This window comes from Cibotium barometz, chromosome 54 (assembly GCF_041138505.1).
Source record: "Cibotium barometz isolate CiBa-2024 chromosome 54, ASM4113850v1, whole genome shotgun sequence".
Classification (NCBI taxonomy): Eukaryota; Viridiplantae; Streptophyta; class Polypodiopsida; order Cyatheales; family Cibotiaceae; genus Cibotium; species Cibotium barometz.
The window spans coordinates 1,441,093-1,463,312 of record NC_141099.1 but is presented as its reverse complement, the minus strand read 5'-3'; the positions used below and the strand labels follow the sequence as shown (position 1 = coordinate 1,463,312).

Below are 22,220 nucleotides of genomic sequence, written 5' to 3'. Positions count from 1 at the left end.
TGTTAATCCAAAAATATTTTTCCGTTTCTTCTTCCTTGCTTGATTAGTGTTAATCCAAAAACAATTTTTCCTTTCTTCTTTTTTCTTGCGTGATTAGCGAGATGATTATGAGATTAGATCTTGCAAAAACCTTTGGGGTGTGATCAGGCAAACCAAGGGCATTATCTCAAGAGTTGAATGGCTTCATTTTGTGGAACATGTTGTCGTGAGTATGCCAGTGGGCTAGGTGCTTTTTGCAATCTTTTGGAGAGCTACAAGATGTGATTAATGCCTAGCATTGCCTCTAAGCTATGGCTAGCAAGGTTTTAAGCTTATTAAACAATTCTTTTGCATTATATGGTGGCCGTTTTGTGCGATTTCATGGCTATGAGGAACTTGTGGACCGCACGCATTTTTGGAGAACATGGAGCTCTTAATCACAAATTGGATGGCTACTAAGCTTTGAAATGCAAGTACTAAGTGTAAGCTAGCTTCTAATTGCACCTATGCTTCAATTTCTCCTTCTCTTGCATATTAGGGATTCCATGAAAAATCAGGGTTCTTCATCAAATTTTGGAGAAATTTCTTTGTTAATCTTCCTTTTCATGCTTGGCTACTTCCACATATGTGATCAATTGTTGCATGAATAGAGGATTTAATGGGAATTTTGACTTTCTCGCATTTCTGAATTGTCTTGGGAAATTAGGGTTGGGATCATATGTTTCATGAAATTCTTACATAATGAGACCCTCCCAACCTTCCTCTACCTTTACATGTGTTCAATGTTTGATTCCAATCAAGATTTAGGGTTTCTTGGTCCTCTTCAATGATTTGGGGGTTTTCTTGAAGATTAGGGTTTCCACTTAAATTTTTTGAGATTCAAGGTGTTAGTTCTCTTCTCCTATCTCTCCTCTACCCTCTGATATCATTGATTTGTAATAATGATTACAATTTTAGGGTTTCTTGAGAGAAAGAGGGTTTTGAAAATTGCCTTCAAGATTAGGGATTGTGGTGGGATTTCTTGAGTTTTCAATCTACAATCCTTTCTCCCTTGATCTTCTCTATACAATCATTCATTGCTTGATCAATTTGGGCAAGGGCATTGGGGTTTTGGGAGAAAAGAGGGTTTATGGAAAAATTCTTACATATCATGGGATTCTCATCATTCCTTTGCATATGTCTTGAATTGCTTTGAACCTCTAAGAGCATGGTAGAAAGGGAGTACATAAAAAGCTTTATGAAGTTATCCATGTATGTGGAAAGGCTTAATAAGCAAATGAAGATGAAAAAGTTTATACATGGGTTGGATTCTTCCAGCAAGGTGGATGTGTCAGCTCAAAGACCATGTATGTGGAAGGGCTTAATGAGAAAATGAAGATGAAGAAGTTTATATATGGGTTGGATTCTTCCATGAAGGCGGATGTGTCGGCTCAAAGACCACCTACCCTTAAAGAGGCTATGAGGTTGGTGGAGCTTTATGAGCCCAAATACAGAAAATCATAGCCCACTTTACTCATGAATGACTCATCTAAGCCACCCATTATTTCTTCTAATAAGGGTACACCCTCTTCCATTCCTATACCACCCTCTTCCATTCCTAGATAATTGACTGCCATTTATGGGGGTGGACAGTCCAAGAGTGAAGCTTGTTTTAATGCAAAGATAGGGAATAAGTTTTCAACAAGAAGTCTCCTCAAACCTTCAACAAGACTCAAAGGATGGATGACCCAAATATTGATGAGTTAAGAAGAAGCAAAGACTTATGCTTCAAGTGCAAAGAGACGTCTCATGAAGTTGAAGAGTTTAAGGATTTTCATGAAGGAACACAAGTTGAAGAGTCACATGAGGATCACTCTTTCATAAAAGAGGGTGATGCATTTTCATTTGACCTCGGTGGTTGGAATAATGGCCACATTGTGGATGACATAACATTTCAAAAGGATACATTTCCATTTGACCCCAGTGGTGTGATTTATCTATGAGAGATATGTTCACACTTTAGTGGATTTATTTATGGATAAGGATGTAGGGAAACCACTTTCTTATGTGCAACAACAAGGTCTATTATGGGAGGATGTGGTTTGACCATTTGAGATGCATTATATGGGTTTTTTTATGACTCCTACAATGGAAGATGTGCATTTTGGAGTCATAAAAGCCCATATAATGCATATCAAATGGTAAAACCACATCCTCCCATAATAGAGATTACATGGCATGATATGATGGTAGTTTATGATATGTAGATGCTTTGGCATCTTGCACGTCATTTGGGGTTCATTTTGAAGTGTTTTCATGAGAGATTTTCAAGTGGTTTCGACATCGAAATAGAAAACCTAATCTAATCAATAGACTAGCCAGATGGGTGTTGCTACAAGAATTTGATGTTTTTGTGGTTCATGCTCTAGGGAAGGAGTATGCTATTGCTGATTTTATGAACAAAATCAAATCAAGAGAACCTGCTAAACATTTTCAAGATCAGTTACCAGATTCAATTTTTTTTTTCTTATTGAGAAACGTCTTTCTAATGACTGGTATGATCAAATGTTATATTTCTTTTTTGCTATATAGAGATTACTACTTTACTAGATGAAAGCTAATTTTTCTATATAGATATTCTCATTTACTATATAGGAACCACTTCCTTACTGGGTTTTCTATATGATTATTTCCAGTAATATAGAAGCTTTCAAGTGCTATATAGAAACTACTACTTGCTATATAGGAGAGACTTATTTACTAGTTGTAAGATGGATTTTCTATATAGATATTCACTTTTCCTACATAGAGATCACTTCTTTCCTAGATATAAAGTCGATTTCCTATAAAACATTGCCATTTACTACATAGGAACACTTATTTGCTAGATCAATACATAGGAAATCATGTTTTCTAGATTAGAGAGTAAAAAAGTGTGTTTTGATCTAGCAAATTTCCTCCAACTTGTTAGATAGACACATCTTTACTATATAAGAACATGTCAAAAGTCCCTTGTGGAATCATTAATGGCGACACATAACACATGTCAAATCACTCCAAGCTCAAGGAAGTCAAGGTTATCGGGTAGTGCTGACATCTAGCTACCTAAGTATGTTGCATGCCCTCAAACCCCCAAGGAGAACCGTCAATGTGGCCACACATAATACATGTCAAATCGCCCCAAGCTCAGGGGAGTCAACATTAGTAGGTGCCCAAATATCTCAAAACTTCTATGAGGGTCTTGAGACATAGTTTTTATAGAACATTGATAATAATGATGGATTATAGTGCCTTATTGGCATGATTTACATATGTCCAAAGACATTGTGAGACTCAATGTATCCATTTTTTGTGGAGGAATTGAATGTCGCACACTTCTAAGAAATGATGGTTGAGCCCATGTATATACACATGCAGCGCGCGCGCACACACACACACACACACACACACACACACACACACTTAAAGCCATGTAAATTGGACATGGCCCTTGAGGAAACACCATGAAGATAATTCTTCACCATGCCTTTTACCACTTACGCCAACAAAGATTATACTATCAAATGGTGAAGTGGAGTGTACAAAAGATTGTTTATATATGGGCTACATAAATGTTTTATGTTAGACTCCCAACATTACTTTTTAAGTTTGTATTTTATTAATGTTTTTATATCACGAAATAAAATGTTATCATAATTGCTATAAGCATGGTAAGATGGGCCAGAAAGAGATGTTCTAGACTGTGATTTTTCATGCTATTTAGTAAAAAGTTAGCATGAAAGAAAATAATATATTTTCTTTCAAGACTCTATGTACTTTAAATAGCATAAAAAGTAGTTTAATATTTTTGAAATAACATTAAATATGCTTTCTTAGGCACCATGGTGAGTGGTTCTATAGAGCACTAAAAGTAAGCCAACTTAGCATGCTTACATCCAACCATTTTTTAAATATATGTGATTCAAAAAAGTTGGTTTGTTTGATAGCCTAATTCATTTCAAAATTTAGAATCAATGTGTTGAAGCATTCGTATCCGAGCATAGTATTTGCTTCAAGATTGACTTTGAGCAAAAAACTTTTTTTGTAATGTGTCAACTGTGCCTCTTCCTTATTGATTGGTAACAAGATAAAAAGGAATCCAAGTCTAAACCTTTAGTATGAAAGAATCTCAAATGCTTTTACAACTTAAAATGCACAAATTTTAAAGATTAGTATCCAGTAGCTTTCAAATGATAAAGGAGCTTGTGCTATGTTACTGTACATAGTAGTGGAATCAAATGAGTTTGTTTACATTTTCAAAGGACAAGTTTTAAACTTTAAAGTAAGTCATATTATACAATTCTTCTTCTTTTTCACTTTAGCACATTCATGCTGTTTTAATTAATATATTGATTCAACTCATGTATGTATTTAGCACAACTTTAAGGACTTTCGATTCTCCATCTTATCACATGCTTTATGCGTCTTTTCATTGGTGAAAGAGAAAGAAGGGAGGAGTTACACAAGTTGCATTATGAGTTACACAAGGGAGGAGTTACACAAGTTGCATTATGAGGTAAAAGAATAAAAAACGTGAAAATCAAATATCATGATGCTTTGTAGTAATGCCAAGGATTTTTTAAGTAAATAATTTCACCTTTATTCATTATTATGTAAAGTAGTATATAATAAGAAAATGGTGAAAATTCATTCCTCATGCACCTTTCAATGAAAAATAAAGAAAAAGGAGAAAGTAAAGGAACACTAGAAGTTGATTCATAATCTGAGGCCTTATTGGCATTTGTACATGAGTAATGCAAAAGGACATTATTGCAATGATGAGGAGTACAACAAGTCATGTTAAAGCTTTATGTTAACACATGCGAGATGTAACATTATTGGGTCCCTTGCCATGTTTTTTTCAATAGTGAGATAAAAAGTGGGAAGAGAGTGTGCAAAGTACGGCCAATGTGACTTACATAAAGACCATAAGTCTTGCCCCACTTTTCCAATATACAATATCATCAAGTGCAGTCACTTTCTATGTATGACATTTAAATAAATTCAAGTATTCAAGAATGTCACTCCCTCATTAAACACAAAGCAAAATGAAACTAGGGGGTATATGATTCATTTTATTATCCCCATGCTATACCAATGAGTAAATCAACTTCTTAAGCCCCTACTTATGTGTGAAATATTTCTAGTATGAAGTTCTCAATACCTTTTTCCCTAGAGTGCATTTTACAAGGGTTAATGATGTATATTGTCCATATTACTGGCATGATAATATTTTAGATATGATACAAGGTATATATAAGAAAGTTCTAACCATGCTATTTTATTAAGCACGATTAAGTTCTTGAAGTTGAATTGAGTTCCCATGCTCTCTCAAAAAATAAAGTACCTTGCATGTTTTGGGTTTTTTTGTGTGCATGATAGGCTCTCTTTTTTCTTTTTGATTCTTAGAGGCATTACACTTATGAATCACTACCTTAGATGTTGAAAGTGTGAAAGTCACATATATATATAGACTCATGTTATTATGAAGAAGGCCCAATTGCTTGGTCCCTCAAATAACCATGTTGAGGTGTTTTCTTAATATTTGAGAAACTTACATTCTTGTTTTGTTTTTTCATCTATAAGTGAAATTGTCAAAACACCTCACACAATAACATCAATGATACATAATTTAGATTGAGTGCTTTGTGTGTAGACATTAGAGCACACACTATTGCATGTCTAGCTTGAACAATGCACATAAAAAATCTTATACTCAAGTTTGATAACCATAGAAAATTAATTTGATATTTTTTGTAGCTTCTTATTAGGTTCAAGAGTAGATGAATTGTGAGAGAATGCTTCCCCAATAACTATATGTTTTATCCATTCACATATTCCACCTAATTTCAATTAGGTTTAGGTATAATAGTTGTTGAGGAAGAGAAAGAAGTTCACACGTTAAAGAGTAAATATTAAAATGTGTGATGTGTGGTTGGTGTGTTGGCTTTTGCAATATGCTATCACATATCCCACCCAATTTCAATTATTAGGTATAATAGTTGTTAGTTTGAGAAAGAGAAAAAAGCATGTTAAAAAGTAAGCATTGAAATGTGTGATGTGTGGCTAGTGTGTTGGCTTTTCCACTATGCCACATATAAAAAAAGCGTGAATGAAGGAAAGCATTAGCTCGAATCATTTGAATACACCTCAAGGTGTTAGTTAAGGGAAGTGTTCTATAATATGTTATAGAAAGATTACTTCTTTAGTTGACAATCATGATATTAAAATTTACCTCAAAGTACTAAGAGTACCATATTTTTCACAAGAAAACTTGAGCATGTTCCTGTGCACTAGGATTTTGGCTATTGTTGTCCTTATTAATGGTTAACCAATCATACAAAAATTGTGCATCAGTTTGCGAGCCTGGTGTCCAAAGCTAGTTGGATCCACATGGTAAGCTTAGTAAATGGGCCAGTATTGTGATGACCTTACAATATGTGAGAATTCCCACAATGAAGGTCGAGATGCATGGCAAGATTCATTAAGATAAACATTTCATCTTAATGATCTTGCAATTCAATTTCAATGATCTCCTTGAAAAACTTCTTACTACATTGTGATGGCCTTACAATATGCAAGAATTCCCACAAAGAAGGTAGGGTGCATGCCAAATTCAAAACATTTCATCTTAATGATCTTGCAATTCAATTTCAATGATCTCCTTGAAAAACTTCTTACTACATTGTGATGGCCTTACAATATGCAAGAATTCCCACAAAGAAGGTAGGGTGCATGCCAAATTCAAAACATTCATCTTAATGATCTTGCCATTTAATTTCAATGATCTCCTTCAAAAACTCCTTATTGCATTTATCTTTCCTCTCAGTTAGAGTTCAGAAACTTCTTATTGCATTTATCATTCCTCTTTGGAGTTAGGGGAGGGCAGGCTTTAAATTTGGCACCTAAGTCTAGGTGCCATAGAAAATCTAGTGGCAGTTTTGCCATCAACCATGGGTGTCAAAATGTCACCTTTGGCTAAAATTTTGAGTGCCCCTTTTAATAACAAACCACTTTACTTTGAGTAATGAAAACATATTAGTTTTGTAAGTGCATTAAGCTTTCACAATTCAAAAGACGTCTTCTCAGCACACAAAATACATTATAGCAAGAGAATTTTAAAGGCATCATAAATTATTGAAGACTTTCAAGTTATTCCAATCAAAAGCATCATAATTCAATCATTCTTCTTGCTTTCACAAGCTCCCAAGCTTCATAAACTGCTGCCCAATCAATGCTATCAATTCCATGACCAAGAAGTGAGAGCCTCATTAAAGCCTCAAGTGTATTGACATTGAGTAGCTGACGTCGATCCCACCCATAGTCTCCCCCCAGTGAGGTAGGACGGGGTCGAACTGGGAAGGGGCCCAGGTAGAGCGGGCGGCCCGCCTCGTACCTGAAACATACCTCAACACACAGCGTATTAGAGAGCCTCGATCGTAGCTTAATTCTTTCTGCCCTATGTATATTATGTTGGCCTTTTCATATTAGTCCTGCTCCAGCTTGTGTATAATATTTGGCCTTTCCATATTTATTATGTATTGTGTACTATATTATATATATTTACTATATTATATATATTATATAGGATATATACCCGTGGTCACTTAGACCCCTAAGGCTAGGTGCCATTGGGCACTTCCCTTGTTTTTTCAAAGTGCCACATTGGCACTTTTACCAGAAAACGGAGGTGCCATTTGGCACTTGAAATTGTGAAAGGCTCCCGTATGGGTGCCAAATTTAAAGCCTGGGGGAGGGAGAAGTGGAAGTGTAACAACACAATTCCGAAAACTTCTTATTGCACTTAATAATGGGGATTTTTCTTATGGAGAGTGTGCAATACCATTTTCAAAATGGATCATGGCCTAAGGCTTTTCTTTTATGGAACAAAACATTTTTCTCAACAAATGACAAAACTTGGGACTTCAAAATTTTACAAGTGCATATTCTTGAAAAAATTAGAACTAAAATGAATATTGTTGAAATTGAAGAGGTAAAATTGAGAAACTTTTGAGTCCATTGTAATACATATATATATATATATATAGTTTTTTTGGGGGGGGGTAGAACGGGGTCACCGCTGTTGAAATTCAATGGCTGCATCATTATCAACAGACATCCGACGCCTTTCAACAACGAACTCTGCATGTTCATTCTCTGTGCTCCTCCGGAGTCGGAATGTTGGCATATTGAAAGCGTTGGAAGTGCCAAATTTTGGACTACGCGTGGATAGGTCCGATCAGGTTTCACATTCCAGGGACCAAACAAAGGATCGATTGATAGATACTTTAAAATCAGAAGATTCTCGAATAAACCAAACCAGTGGATTTAAATTAAAATTGGAGTATAAGTTATAACTGTTAAATAATTGACACCCGGTCCAATGGTAGCTCCCTCATCTACGTCGGCCAACGTGTTCTCAGAATCCCGATGGATACGAGAGCTGAACGCGACGACATTGGAGAGAGAGAGAGAGAGAGAGAGAGAAGTTGAAAGAACCCACACTAACTTTCCGCACGGCCGCAAGTTTAAGGTGATTTTTTTTGAAATACAAGCGTGTTAAAGAAGAAGAGAGAGATTCCACAGCATCGATTTTCTAGCCACTCAATGCCAAATTAGGCAGAGGAACAAACAGGAAAGCAACTAATTTAGCTTTAAGCGACATGCCATGAGTGCGCGATTGGCATAATGGTGCAGGGATGGGTATCTTTGGCGGCGGCTGGCATGCTTGTCGGTACACTTGAAAGTCCTTCCCTCAATTTCAGCCACTGCAGCTACACCTAATTGCCCCTCCCTATTAGGCACTCTGCGGGCCGGCTTAATCAGAATTAAGTCTACACTCTACAGCAGTGCGTCCACTGGCTTTCGCTTTTAATTTCCTAAGAGAGAGAGAGAGAGAGAGAGAGAGAGAGAGAGAGCAGAGAGTGAGTGGAGATTTCTTCGATTCCGCCCCAAAATATCCTTCATTCAGGGTTTAGCTATTTTACAAACCGTGGTTAGCTTTCTTCACAACGTGGTCACGAAAGCTAAGCCCACTAGTAGTTATTGATGATCTGAATCTGATGATGATGATCTTGAGTCGTCGTTGTTGAATGGGGATGGTTTAATTCGGCCCACAACTTTAAAAGTGAATTAGCTGCTATCACATTTTTACTTATTTATTATTATTATTATTATTTTTTTAGGGGGAGGCGGCCGGGGGGGAGAGAAGTGACGGAGTAAATGTGGCTGTTTGTGGTGTCCTGTGGTGGGGGAGCTGCCGTGGTGGTGGTGGTGGTGGTGGTGCTGCTGCTGCTGCTCATTTCCCGGGATGCATCGGAGTGGTCGTGGGTGGCCAGGCGGTCCAAAGGATTGCCGCCAGGGTCGATGGGCTGGCCGCTTCTTGGGGAAACAATAGAGTTTCTGGAACCCCATTCCGCAACTTCACGAGGGAAATTCATGGAGAAGCACAGCAAACGGTAAGCAGCAGCTCCCTGCAAGAATTACCTATAATTCATCTTTAATTTGTGTGCCCACACTCCACGTGCTCGTCATGATATATTGTTACAGTTGTAATTCTCCTTAATCTGCAAACAAGCTGTATATATCCCTAATATAGATTCAACCTCGGCCAAGAGGAGAACGTACAGCTTAGCCTGTGCTGATCGATGGCGGCCGGTGCGCCGTGCTAATTAGTCATCTTTCCATTTTTTTCTGGCTGAGCGTTTCTACCTTTTTCTCTACTCATTGATCTCGCAGTTACGGCAATGTGTTCAAGTCTTGCTTATTCGGGCAACCCACAATTATTTCAGCCGATCCAGACCTCAACAAGTTCATACTACTTAACGAGAACAAATTGTTCCAGTGCAGCTACCCAAGCACAATAAGCGGTATCTTGGGCAAATGGTCCATGCTTGTCCTTGTGGGAGAGGCACACAAAAGAATGCGATCCATCGCTCTTAATTTTATGAGCGTTCATAAACTCAAGGACTACTTCTTGGAGGATATTGAGCGTCATGTGCTTCTTACGTTACGATCTTGGGAAGAGGACTGCGTGCTCTCTGCGCAGGAGGAGGCTAAGAAGGTATATATCCTCCAACAGTACTGTACACACCTGAATCGCCGCTGATCGACGGCTGGTGCTCAGTACTGATAATGTATGATTTGATCTTTGCAGTTTGCCTTTAACCTCATGGCAAGGCAAATCGTAAGCTTCAATCCTGGAGAAGCACAAACTTTAGAACTGATGAGAGATTATTACACCTTCATGAAGGGGGTAATTGCTCCTCCCTTGAACATTCCTGGGACAGCGTACCACAAAGCCATGCAGGTGCGTCTACGTGTTGTAATTCGTTCAATTAAGGATGGGCGTTATGGTTCTTAATATCTAATTCAAGTTAAATTAGAGAATGTTCTCTCTCTCTCACCTAGTAACTTGGATGACTTCCTCAGTCCAGAGCCAAAATTCTACACACATTGAGGAGAACGTTGAACAAACGGATGCAGCAACCAGATAATGTGTATAATGATCTATTAGGTGTAGTGACAAGGTCAGGAAGCTTATCAACAGAGCAAGTGCTGGATCTTGTACTAAACATGCTTTTCGCGGGACATGAAACTTCGTCAGTGGCATTAACACTTGCATTCAAATTCCTTGCAGAGGCTCCGAAAGTCATCGAGGAATTGCGAGTGAGTGTATATAACTACTATTAATTAGTTAAACGTCTAGCTCCTTGGATTTAATGCAATCTTTACGTACCTCACAAGTAAAGTTTTAAATGAAGCCTTTAATATTCAAGTAATCTAGTTGTTCGACCCGCCTGCAGGCTGAGCACGAGAGTATCCGCGCAGCTAGGATTTCGGAAGACAGGTTGTCTTGGGACGATTATAAGAAGATGAGCTTCACACATTGCGTAAGTGGATGTTCATATATCAAGCAGATGATCGAGCAGGCCTGGTAGTCACTTCCACGTGAATATATATATTCGCAACGATTTCTTGCTTCACATGATCTAAGTCTCATGAGCAGTATATTATTATACTTTGGCACATCTAATTGCAATAGGGGTGGTGGCAGGTTATAAACGAGACGCTACGATTGGGAAATGTCGTGCGCTTCGTTCACCGCAAAGCCTTGCAAGATGTGTGCTTCAAAGGTAATTAATTAGAGACGAAATTTTCCGGCGCTTATAATTTGTGACAGCGTTTAATTTTAAATTAATGTAGGAGATGATAATGATCGATCCAGTCTTTGCCTGGGCGCAGATTTTATCATACCCAAGGGATGGAAGGTCCTACCGGTTTTCTGTGCTGTACATTTGGATCCGGCTGTGTACAAAAATCCTCTCAATTTCGACCCTTGGAGGTGGCAGGTAAATAATATTCTTCTGATATATATATACCACGTCGCGCTTATAATCCCCCCCCCCCCCCCCCCTAAAAAGAAAAAAAAAACCGACCTAGTTAACTGGCTTTGCACATCGACTGAGTTACGGCGTTTGTTTGCTACATGATCTCTTCTGCGGCGGCCGGTACGGATTCACCGAATCGCAGGACTATTATGAGAAGAATTTGTACTTCACTCCATTCGGAGGAGGCAGCAGGTTATGTGCCGGAGCAGACCTTGCAAAGTTGGAAATGGCTATCTTTATTCATCATTTAGTTCTAGAATATAAGTAAGAGAGAGCTCCCTTCGAATCGCTTGCATTGCTATTTGGCGTCTTTTCAGTCACCTCACACGTAACCTTTGTTACAATTTATATATATATATATATATATTGCAGCTGGAAGCTCGCCGAGCCCGACCATGCCCTGGCTTTCCCCTTTGTAGAGTTTGAGAAAGGACTCCCGATTAAAGTCAGCAAATTCAGATTTTGATGGAGTGTCCCAAAGATCATCGCTGGCGCTGGCGCTGCCGCTGCCGCCCGATATATAAAATCGATTGAAACTTACACCACCTGAATTGTTTTCTTCGTTAAGAGCTGTCTAACTAGCGGCTCAAGCTTTTGGTAAAGCTTAAACGGAATGGAACACTTGTAAACCGATGATGCCCTTTCTGGGGAATGAATGAAGTACTTAGTACACTAATAAAATGAAGAAAGAACACACTTAATTTATAGAATATTCGATACTGTGTTCTGTCGAATTGCGCATGTCCTTTTTATGGCCACTCGTCTCCCCCTCGTTCGCTTAAAAAGAAAGAATATATATATATGTATATATAGAGATAGACACTCTTACTTTCCAATTACAAAATTCACTGGTGCTTCCTTACGTGCCGTGGTGCACATTGCCTAGTTTATGGTGGTTCCAACTTCCTATCACACCAGTTTTCGCTCTAATTAGGTGGTCCCCACAATGATTCGCAGTACCCCCGTGCCTTTTTCCAGTTTCAACCAACTGGCTCCTTTACGACACTTTGGACGCGATTGACCAGTGCTCTCCCCTTTTGCTTTTACACACAGCGGCGCGCGATGAAGAAACTTTCGTTTCCCGAATGTTACAATATCCAAAGTGGATTTCAACTTCAAGGGGGAACGAACGGGGAGGGAATTAGGCCAAAAATGTCAGTTCCACCTTCTTCAGAAGACATGGAGAGAGAGAGAGAGAGAGAGAGGCAGACTAGTGTGCAATTATTTTGCCAACAACATGACAGGGCGTTATGCCCAGTCCTTTTCATCAAACTGCGACTACCAAAAACCTTTGGAGGCCTTATCGGTTGGAGAGAGAATAGTGTGAGACACAGAGTCTAGAGAAAACGCAGAGAGTGAGTGTGTGAGTGTTGTGTTCTGTCCATTTGACCGTCCTTTTCATTAAACCGTGACCACCAAAGGTTGGCTGGGAATCCGGATGGAAACGAGCGAGCGTGCAAGTGCCAGGAACTGTAGAACAGTAGACTGTAGAACCCGTGATAGCTGATGGACATGGTACCGTGGGCCCTTCACATGCAAATTGAGTAACAAAGCCTTTGGTCTTCCGCTTGCGGTAGCTGTCAAAAAGAAAAGAAAAAAAAGGCCCTTTAGTGTAAATTGCACGGTTTTAGGAGATTCAAATTTTAGTTATAAAAACCATTTTTAGTACATTTAGGGAAAAAATGTTATTCTGAAGACTGACACTGGGCAGTAGGCTCCAACGACTCACGAGGCTCGCACTCGCCAGGGGCGGCCAGCTTCGAAAAGTCTATCTAATAAAGTGGTCGGACGATTCATGTAGCAGAAGTGTGCTTGGGCCGTAGGTACCGAGGTATGGAGAAATTGGTCCACCTTCCAAGTCCCGCCCGCCCACCGACTCGTGAGTCGTCACGACTCACTGCTGCTGTGGTGGTGTGTGCCATGTGGATTCTGGAAAGGAGGGCAGTAGGTGGTAGAGGTACGTCTTGGTCACTGTTGATGAAGTGTAAGTGAAAGTGTTATCTCGAAGAAAGTGTTGGCCTTTTCGTTGTCTGCCTTTAAATTCGGTCCATCCACAACCGGACTGACCAGTCCTCCTCCTCCCTCCTCGGGAACCAATGCGTATAACGACTCGGTCAAACTTGGGGTTGAATTTTCGATGTAAGCTATAGCCTATGGCTTCAGGATTGACGTTACATCATCTCACAGCTTTGATTGGCTCGAACGGCGGTCACCTCCCTTGGGACTTAGGTCAAAACAAAAAAAACCTTTCGTTTAAACTAATTTTACTCTCTCTAGAGGATTAAGTGACACATCATGAATCAAAAGGGATCTAAGGCCGAAAAGATGCGTCTCGATGAGGCAAGTGAACTAGGCGTGATCTCAGCCTGAACTAGGGGTGAACTCAAGAAAGGGTGAACTCAGGGTATACCATGGAGATTTTTGGGACTTAAAAAAATTTCGAGGGATTGAGCTCAATGCAAAAGACGATTCGAACTCGGAACCGGCTGCTCAAGCTTTCATCATCTAACCACTATGCTATACTTTCCTCTAGTGTTTTTTAATTTATATCTTGGTATTTGTGTTCCCTAGTTCACTTTCTTGCCAAAAAATGTCTCCCTAGTTCACCCTAGTTCACTCCGAGTTTACCCACTGTTCACCCGTAGTTCACTTGGGAATCCAACGATGTTGATCAAATCCCGATCGTCGCGACACCTCTTTCCAACCATAGATCCCTCCTAATTCATCATGTCACTTGGTCATGAGGCCTCCCCTCTTTTTCTCTCTTTTCCTTCTGTCTTAAAAAAACTAGTCCCCAAATCCGTCCAAGAGGAAAGGATACCATAGAGAGTCTTAAATTTATAGCCCATTTTGGGCCTCAAGGTCTACTTTAAGAAAGCATTAAAATTGGCTACCTATATATGAAGTTACCGCACTCGCCATACATATCCACGAAAGGAGCTCCTCAAGTACTTAGTTTACTTTGAAGTACGCACCAAACTTGGCATACACATACATTTGGCATACATATCCGTGAGAGCATTCCAACCCAATCTAGTTATTTTCCAGTAACCTCTGCCATTAAGAGATCACTTCACTTTGCATACATATTCATTGAAAGGAGATGTGTCCCATCTTTGATGGAAAGTAGACATATAATGAAACATAAAAACACAAATAGACACCAATGTCGCCAATCACACATAGGTACAAAATCATTGAAATCCATGAAGTTAAATGAGAAAAGACTATGAAGAATACCTTCTCCATAGTCTTTTCTCTAGGGCCAATCACACATAGGTACAAAATGATTAATATCCATGAAATTAAATGAGAAAAGACTACGAAGAATACCTTCTCCGTAGTCTTAGCTTGGCTGTGCTTTGGTTTTCCACACTATAAAATTCCTTTGAGTAACTTATCTTGAAGTTGATGATGAAACTTGATTAATCTTGATATGTTTAGGCACCCCAATGATGGTATTGCTCTCATAGTAGTATCCCTGAGCCTAAATTAGATTTGTAGGTATCCATCATTTATGAATTCTTGGGCATCGAGTATGGTACCTTAGTTGTTGCCGGGTTCTTTGTTTTGACGTAGACTTCTTCTTGGGTGCATACCTCTTCTTTTATGGGAGCATGGTTGGAATTCAAACTTGGGTTGTACCTTCATGATAGCCTTGGGCTTGCAATAATACTCTTGGAATCCATATTTCCTTTACTGGCATTCTCTTGTGTGTTTGCTTTGGATGCCATGGTAGAGGTTTCCTTATTTTCTTCTTCTTATCAGGCCTTTGAATTTCTCCCCTCATAGAATCCTTATGCTCGGAGTAGTTGCTTTTCCACCCCCTTTTGATGCTTTGGAAATATCTTGATGGTATTCTTAGTGGTGGAGAATGAGCTTTGTCGATCAAGGATTTTTCTTTGTAGTAGAATTTTCATCCTTAGGTACTTTGTTAGACATGGGTTAACTGTTAGTGATTAGGAATTGTTTCTAGAAGTGGTAGTTAGACGAGGTTTTGTGATTGAGATTTTGGTTGCACCTTAGTGACACTTGTAGAAGAGGTTCTTGAGACACAACAAGGCTATATCTTGGGGGTAGCTCTTCCTTCAAAAGATATGGCCCTTACTCCGAGCCTTGGTGAAATGGAATGTTCACCTTCATGAAAATTTACAGTTTGAGGACTCTAAATATGTAGATTTGGGACTGGTTCCTTCTTTGGGGATATGGCTTATTTAGGGAGTTCATCACAAATGATTTTCGATGGAGAAGATAGGTCTTCATCAAGAGTAGTTTCGGATGTAGAGGCTAATGGTCTCTTTTGGACAAGGTCATAAACAGTATTGAGTGTTATTTCATCCTGGTCGGAATGGCACCACCACTTCTTTGTCAGATATCTTCATGGCACATGTTTGACAAGGTCTGGCATAGCTTGCACCAAGGTAGCCCAGTCCCTTCCTAGGATGAAATCCACTTCCAGCACATAGTCTAACACACAAATCTTACATTTCAAGGGGTTAGACTCCATATGGATTGTGCATTCAAAAGATCCTAGACATGGCCCACCTTGAGTGTCAATCCACCAAATCCATTCATGAGCCTACAAGCTTGGCTTGCCTATTTGCACAACACCATAGCTCTCTCATATGTCATAAGATTGTGTTGTCTGTATAAGGATAGATTTGAGATTGGATGTTTTGGACTTCCAAGCTCGTTTCAAATCCATTTCTATTCTAGGAATCTAATGGAATGATTCTTGTAGGTGTTTCTGAAGCTTCAAGTTGTTGAGCTTCCATCTATTTTAGCTTTGGGAAGATGTTCTTCTAGTTATAAGAGTAATATGAAGGATGTTTTAGGGGTTTCCAAGAAGATGGTTTGCTTGCTTTCATCAATGGAGTACCAATGTTGACCAACCAATCACCACCAAGGATAACCTCTTCTAGTTCTTTAGGGGTAACTTGAAATTCACATTATGTTATCATCCTTAGGTGATTGTGTGTGAGAAATAACACCAGACTTCGAGGTCTTGGCCTTCAGCATCTAGCACATTCATTTGCCTAGGAGTGAGCATGAGTTGGCCAAAAAATGCCCAAATTCTTCTCGAAACAGTATTGTGAGTAGCATTGAGGCTAATCACTATCCATTTTTGTGAGTTGGCCAAAAAATGCCCAAATTCTTCTCGAAACAGTATTGTGAGTAGCATTGAGGCTAATCACTATCCATTTTTGTTGAACATGTTTGCCCACAAGGAAATCTAGCCAAATGTTGATTGGATCCTCAAGGGGTAGCTAGATGTTTCAGTTTTTATTGACTCCCACAGATTCATTCATTTGATTTTTAGCCCTAAGCTCATATTCTCTTAGAGCAATTTTAGCCTACATTTATTGTCAAAGGTTGATTAAGAGTTTGAAGGTCATTGCTAGAGTCCACAACACTTATTGTGTTTAAAGATACATATTGTTTACCCCTTCCCATTAGTTATGTTGACGTTTATGTCTCGTTGCTGCATAGGCACTTTCAGTTTCATTCACTTTATAGTAGGAGGTGCTTATAATTCCTCCAAGTAAAATGTCCACTTTATAATTCTCGCTTCAACACGACATTATATTCATCGATTAGTTCTACCTTAATTCTAATAAACTCTACGATCTAAAGCTAATTCCTAGATTTTTCCCAAGTTTCTAAGTTTATAATCAAGTTTGGTCTCTAGGTTTAGAAAGCACTCGTAATTCGGGTCCACTTGGCCACCCACTTTCCAGTATTTAAATCCTTTATCAACTTTGACCAATTCTATACACTCAGTCTATCCAATCTTGTGGGTTAGCTTATTGCCTTCCACTAGGCTTATGGAGCTAGTGTGAACTTACACAATCGTAATTGAAATTTCATTTTTCATTACGCACACACACTTAAGTAGAAAACACAGCTCACATACACACTTAAGTAGAAAATAGAGCTCACACACATGCTCCATGGTAAACATTTCTTTCAAATAAAAATTTAATGGAACGAATTAACTTAAAAATGAAAAATATATTCAAATATATCATCATAAAATTACTCTCAATATAACATCATAAATCACTTCAGATCGATATAAAATTAATCGGTATCTTTGCACACCACAATGTGTTTCTCAAACCAGGAAGGTATGCACTACAGAGCTCGAACACTCTCTCGAACCACTAGGCTGACAAGAGGAGTCCAGAAGTCTTACATCTAAATCTAATTATTATTCCAAAATCTAGGGATCTGCTTTTGATAGCCATACCACTCTCAATGAAAAAATGCTATAGCCAACCAGTCAGAAGCCACATGAAATTGATGCACACGTCTAGTCCCTAGACCTGCCTTACTTGCCTAGTACAATTGGAGCTGTCCCTTATCCATCACATTGATTTTGATCGTCCTCATGACAAGACTCACTACAAGAGAAATGTCTATAACACAACAAACCACACACTTCTGTGGTACCTTCACGTGCATCCATAGTAAATAATTTCATAATGAATATAAGAAAAATAAGTAAAACATGATCAAACAGTCATGCATCCACAATTTGGTAAACCATCGCAAGCTTGATGACATTCCGTAGTCCTCGAGTCTCAACTCTAATCACAAATCCTCTAGCCACAAAGTATAGGTAAGAGATCTTTGGCATTCCAGAATAATATCCAATCATTCCAGATTACTTAAATTTACAGAGTCCTTATAGCTTTTCTAGTATCCTTAAGAGTTTGAGACTAAGATCAATACCTGATTAAACCTTGTACTAGCTTTGCATCTCTTATTTCTAAAGTCATAACCATTATTAGGTCCATAGGAAATTCTGAACTTAGAGCATATTCTATAACTTAGGGCTTTAGGCCTTTAGGAGTTTAATACCTATCCAGATTAACTAGATGCTTAGGTCTAACTACCTCTCTTTCTCTCTCATAAAATTTATCTGGATTAGACCTTTATTCTCAAGATCTTCGTTGATCAAATCTCCAGACTAAGTAGGAAAAGATCACTTATGAATTTGGTCTAGGGGTCTTGTTCTCTCTCTGAATGAGATCCACTTCGCCATTTTCTTTCTTTGATTTGACTCAAGGTACTCTTTTAAAAAAAAGTCAAAAGGAGAATTTAACGTCAAGGATAAATTTTTAAACATAATATCCTTTCTAGAGAGATGCATAATTTCTAGAGAAATATTCTCTCTCTAGGACTTTTTGCTTTGATAATTTTAAGGGTTCTAATTCTAATAAGTACTTCTTAGATAAGGGTCATCCATCTCTATGCTATCAATTCAGTCTTATGTTTCTTAAGATAGACATTACCTTCTTATACATATCTAGTATCTTCTCTCTTTAGTTTGAGTTTTTCTCTCACTAGATTTTAGCCCATTCAATTACTTTTATTAGCTTACTGAATTTTAGAGAGTAATTTCCTAAAATTTCCTAAGCTTTTATCTCTCTAGATTGAGCTTTTATCTCACTAGATTTTAGCCCATTGAATTACTAAATTTTAGAGGATAATTCCCTAAAGTTCCTTCTAGCTTCAATGCTCAATTCATAATAAGTCTACTTTTGTGTTGTGGTGTGCTAGACTAAGGCTTATTAATTTGCATAGGTCTACATACACTAAAGTTAACTATTAGAGACCCCACTTTTGAAAAACAACTTATCACTTTACCACTCTTAATTTCTACCCATGGTTTTTTAACTTTTCACCTAGTAAATCTACCCTTAGTTTTTCACCATACTTGGTTTTAGAATCTTAGTTTATTTAACCTTAAGAGATTTTATTAATTAATGTGCACACTCTTTGCGTAAGGTGGGTCTTTAATTATTTTCTTGGGAATAACCATAATATTTTATGCCGGATATTTGTACTAGAGTAATTAGCATATTCTAAACTCATTTTTGAGCTCCATTTTTTTAAATTTTCTCATCTTTATTTTTTACCCGCCACCATGACTGCCAAGGTTACACACACACACAGACATGTGCACATAGGCCTAATGCTCTCATTTAATTTTTTTGAGCTCAAAAATCTTGGTACACTCACTATTACAACTAATTTTTATTGGCTAAATTTATTTTAAAATTTTGTATCTCATCTATGAATAATTTTAATCATTTATTCCATTTTCTCTCTCTATAACATCTCATAGATTGCATCAATAAAATACAGGGTATGAGGGATCTTACATTCTCCCCCACTTGAAGATTCGAGATGTCCTTATCTCATAAACTAAGATGATCTTGAGCTAAGTCTTCTTCTTTTTCCCGTGTAGCATCCTCTACTAGGAAGAACTTCCATTTGATTAAATACTCTCACAGAATCCTATTCCTTAAAGGGTTTTACCTGAGGAATTTCTTGGGTTCTAATTCTATCTATTCTTGACCTGGAATAATTAGTTGATCATCCTCTAGAACATGATTAGGATCTAGGATATACTTTCACAAACTTACATGAAATACATTATGGATCCGAAGATAAGGATGGAGAAGAAGTTCATAAGCTTGTTCTCTAATCCTGTGAGTAACAACATGTGGTTCACAATATCTTGCAGATAACTTCTTGTACTTTCCTAAAAGAGAGGGAACTTCTCTTGGGTCATACTCAAAGAAATACCATGTCTCCTTTTTTAAAGTCTCTGAAAGATAGACGTACTACTTCTACCTATACTGCTTCTGCCTATCTAGAGTAGCTTTGATATCGTTTTTTATTGACTACATTTAATGATTCATCTCATCCAACATCTACTTTGAGACTTCCATACTAATTAAGGGATTTTACCCATTTAAAGGTATAAGGCATTCTTATCCAAATAGTGCCTTAAACGGGCTAATACCAATACTTTAATGGTGAAAAGCATTATAGGCAAACTCCGAAAGATGAAGATAATTCAACCATCTCCTCGGCTCACAACCACAAAAGGTGCTAAAAGTGTCTTCAATGACTTGATTGACTCCCTCTATTTGACCATCAGTCTCAGGATAATAAGATGTGGTTAAATCAAGTAAAGTTCCAATTGCCTCAAAAAAGGATGTCCAAAATCTAGAGTTGAATTTGGAATCTTGATCACTAATAATGATTGTGTAAGATAAATGAAATTGAAATATGTCACATAGAAATATGTAGCTTTATCCAATGGTGTAAAGGTATTCTTCACTAGAATCAAATGTGAAAATTTAGTCAACCTATCAATCATTACAAATATAGAATCATAGCTTACACTTACTAGACTAGTAATAAAGTCCATTTGTATGTGAATGGATTTGGAGGTTTTTTTTATCATTTTGAAACATATACACATCAAGCTTTGACCTAGTTAAGTAGGTTATTAAGCCTTACATTTAAATTTTTGAATTTACGTAAGTACATAGTCCTTTTTGAGCCTTGAAGTTGTTGTCTTTTCATTTTCACTATTTCTAGCTCTTTGTTAAAATTAAACAATTAAATAGAGGTTATATTTAAATCTAGCAAGCATTTTATTTATGCCCTAGAGACCATTTAACCTCTCTGTAATTATGCACAGTCAACCAACATAGGATAGCTTTTGGTCTTTTTCCTAGATTGAGATGTGTAAATTCTAATAAGAATCACAAAATTAACCCTAAATAAATGAGAAAAAGAAGTTAAGCTAAGCCTAGAAATAAATTTAAATGTTCTTAAGTTGTATAAACCCTAGTGCACCCTTGTATAAGAAAAGCAACATGTCACATATTTTATATCCATGGGAAATTCTTATAGCTTTAGGAGAAAATGATGGTTAATTTAATGATGTATTGCCCAAAGTATACTTAAGTAACCTTGATGAAAGAATTGTAGTACTATGACCCTAAGAGTTATTTTCGAGAGAGAGAGAGAGAGAGAGAGAGAGAGAGAGAGAGAGAGAGAGAGAGAGAGAGAGAGAGAGAGAGAGAGAACTAAAAAGTCTAATAGAGATTGGGTGTGTGAGAAATCAACTAGGACTATCAATTATGGGTGTACCTCCATAGGCCTAGTGGTTTGTTTGGAAAACTTAGAAAAATGGATGAAGTGAGAAATTAGACTTTAGAGTCAGTCCAAGGGTATAGAGGTTACCTGCATCATGATCGAGGAGTACGACATTAGTGTGTGCTATACGTTTTATATGTAGTTACTTACTTATGAGAATCATAAAGGGACATGTATCATATGCCTTTATTGTGTAAGGATTTTGGATTTTTTATTTACTCAAAGAGTTCATCCACTCCAAGTGTACATAATGGCTTTAATTCCAATCTTAGGCCTACCTTATAAATGATTCCTCTCAACGTTGAAAGTACACCCATGGTAGGCCAAAGATGCATCCAGTTTTTTGCATTCTCAACTTAAATAATAGTGTGTAATAATCGAATCTCTCTCATTCTCAACTTGGATAATTGTGTGTAATCTCTCTCATATTGCTCATCTCCCAAGGTCCGATGTGATCGATGCAACACACATTGACTAATGTGGTCTTAGTCATGGTATCTACTAGGAACCATCCCGCTAATGGGTAAATGTTGTATGTTCACAAATTCAACTTTCTTGTTTGGTCTGTCTTCCTAAGGTAGATATGACTTGTATCATAGTCATGGACCAATCTAACTTCCCACATATAGGGTCACCCTCATACGATTCCTAAGGTCTGTCTTCATAAGGTAGAGGGCTTGTATCATAGTCATGGACCAATCTAGCTTCCCACATATAAGGTCACCCTCATATGATTTCGGTTGCTTTATGAAATTTTATCATGTTGAATGTAGGATGTTATCTTTAACCAAACGTTTTGACCTTCAAACATGTCTAACCTCTCTTGAGTTTGAGCGGTTTAGATGAAGTTTCATCAAAATAATAATA

General features: G+C 37.8%; 1 protein-coding gene across 2 annotated transcripts; it reads left to right on the top strand.

The window, feature by feature from the left end:
- The first annotated feature begins 8,448 nt into the window (after positions 1-8,448).
- On the top strand, positions 8,449-12,097 carry LOC147607768 (cholesterol 22-monohydroxylase CYP90B52-like). 2 transcript variants are annotated; one of them, XM_086789927.1, is made up of 10 exons: positions 8,828-8,846; positions 9,183-9,455; positions 9,736-10,060; positions 10,154-10,306; positions 10,429-10,665; positions 10,803-10,889; positions 11,054-11,132; positions 11,242-11,348; positions 11,530-11,651; positions 11,760-12,097. In XM_086789927.1, the coding sequence occupies exons 2-10, from the start codon at positions 9,220-9,222 to the stop codon at positions 11,851-11,853; spliced, it is 1,440 nt and encodes a 479-aa protein (XP_086646053.1). In that variant the 5' UTR covers positions 8,828-8,846; positions 9,183-9,219; the 3' UTR covers positions 11,854-12,097. The 2 variants fall into 2 exon arrangements, with proteins under 2 accessions (XP_086646054.1, XP_086646053.1); XM_086789928.1 differs by having other exon boundaries at positions 8,449-9,455; positions 9,847-10,060.
- Positions 12,098-22,220: the final 10,123 nt, after the last annotated feature.

What these genes read in the sequence shown, in the direction of transcription:
- LOC147607768 (XM_086789927.1), top strand. Translation starts at nt 9,220, where the DNA reads ATGTGGCTGTTTGTGGTGTCCTGTGGTGGGGGAGCTGCCGTGGTGGTG. An exon ending in ATGGAGAAGCACAGCAAACG is followed by an intron (nt 9,456 to 9,735) that starts GTAAGCAGCAGC and finishes TTGATCTCGCAG; the next exon opens with TTACGGCAATGTGTTCAAGT. An exon ending in CATTTAGTTCTAGAATATAA is followed by an intron (nt 11,652 to 11,759) that starts GTAAGAGAGAGC and finishes TATATATTGCAG; the next exon opens with CTGGAAGCTCGCCGAGCCCG.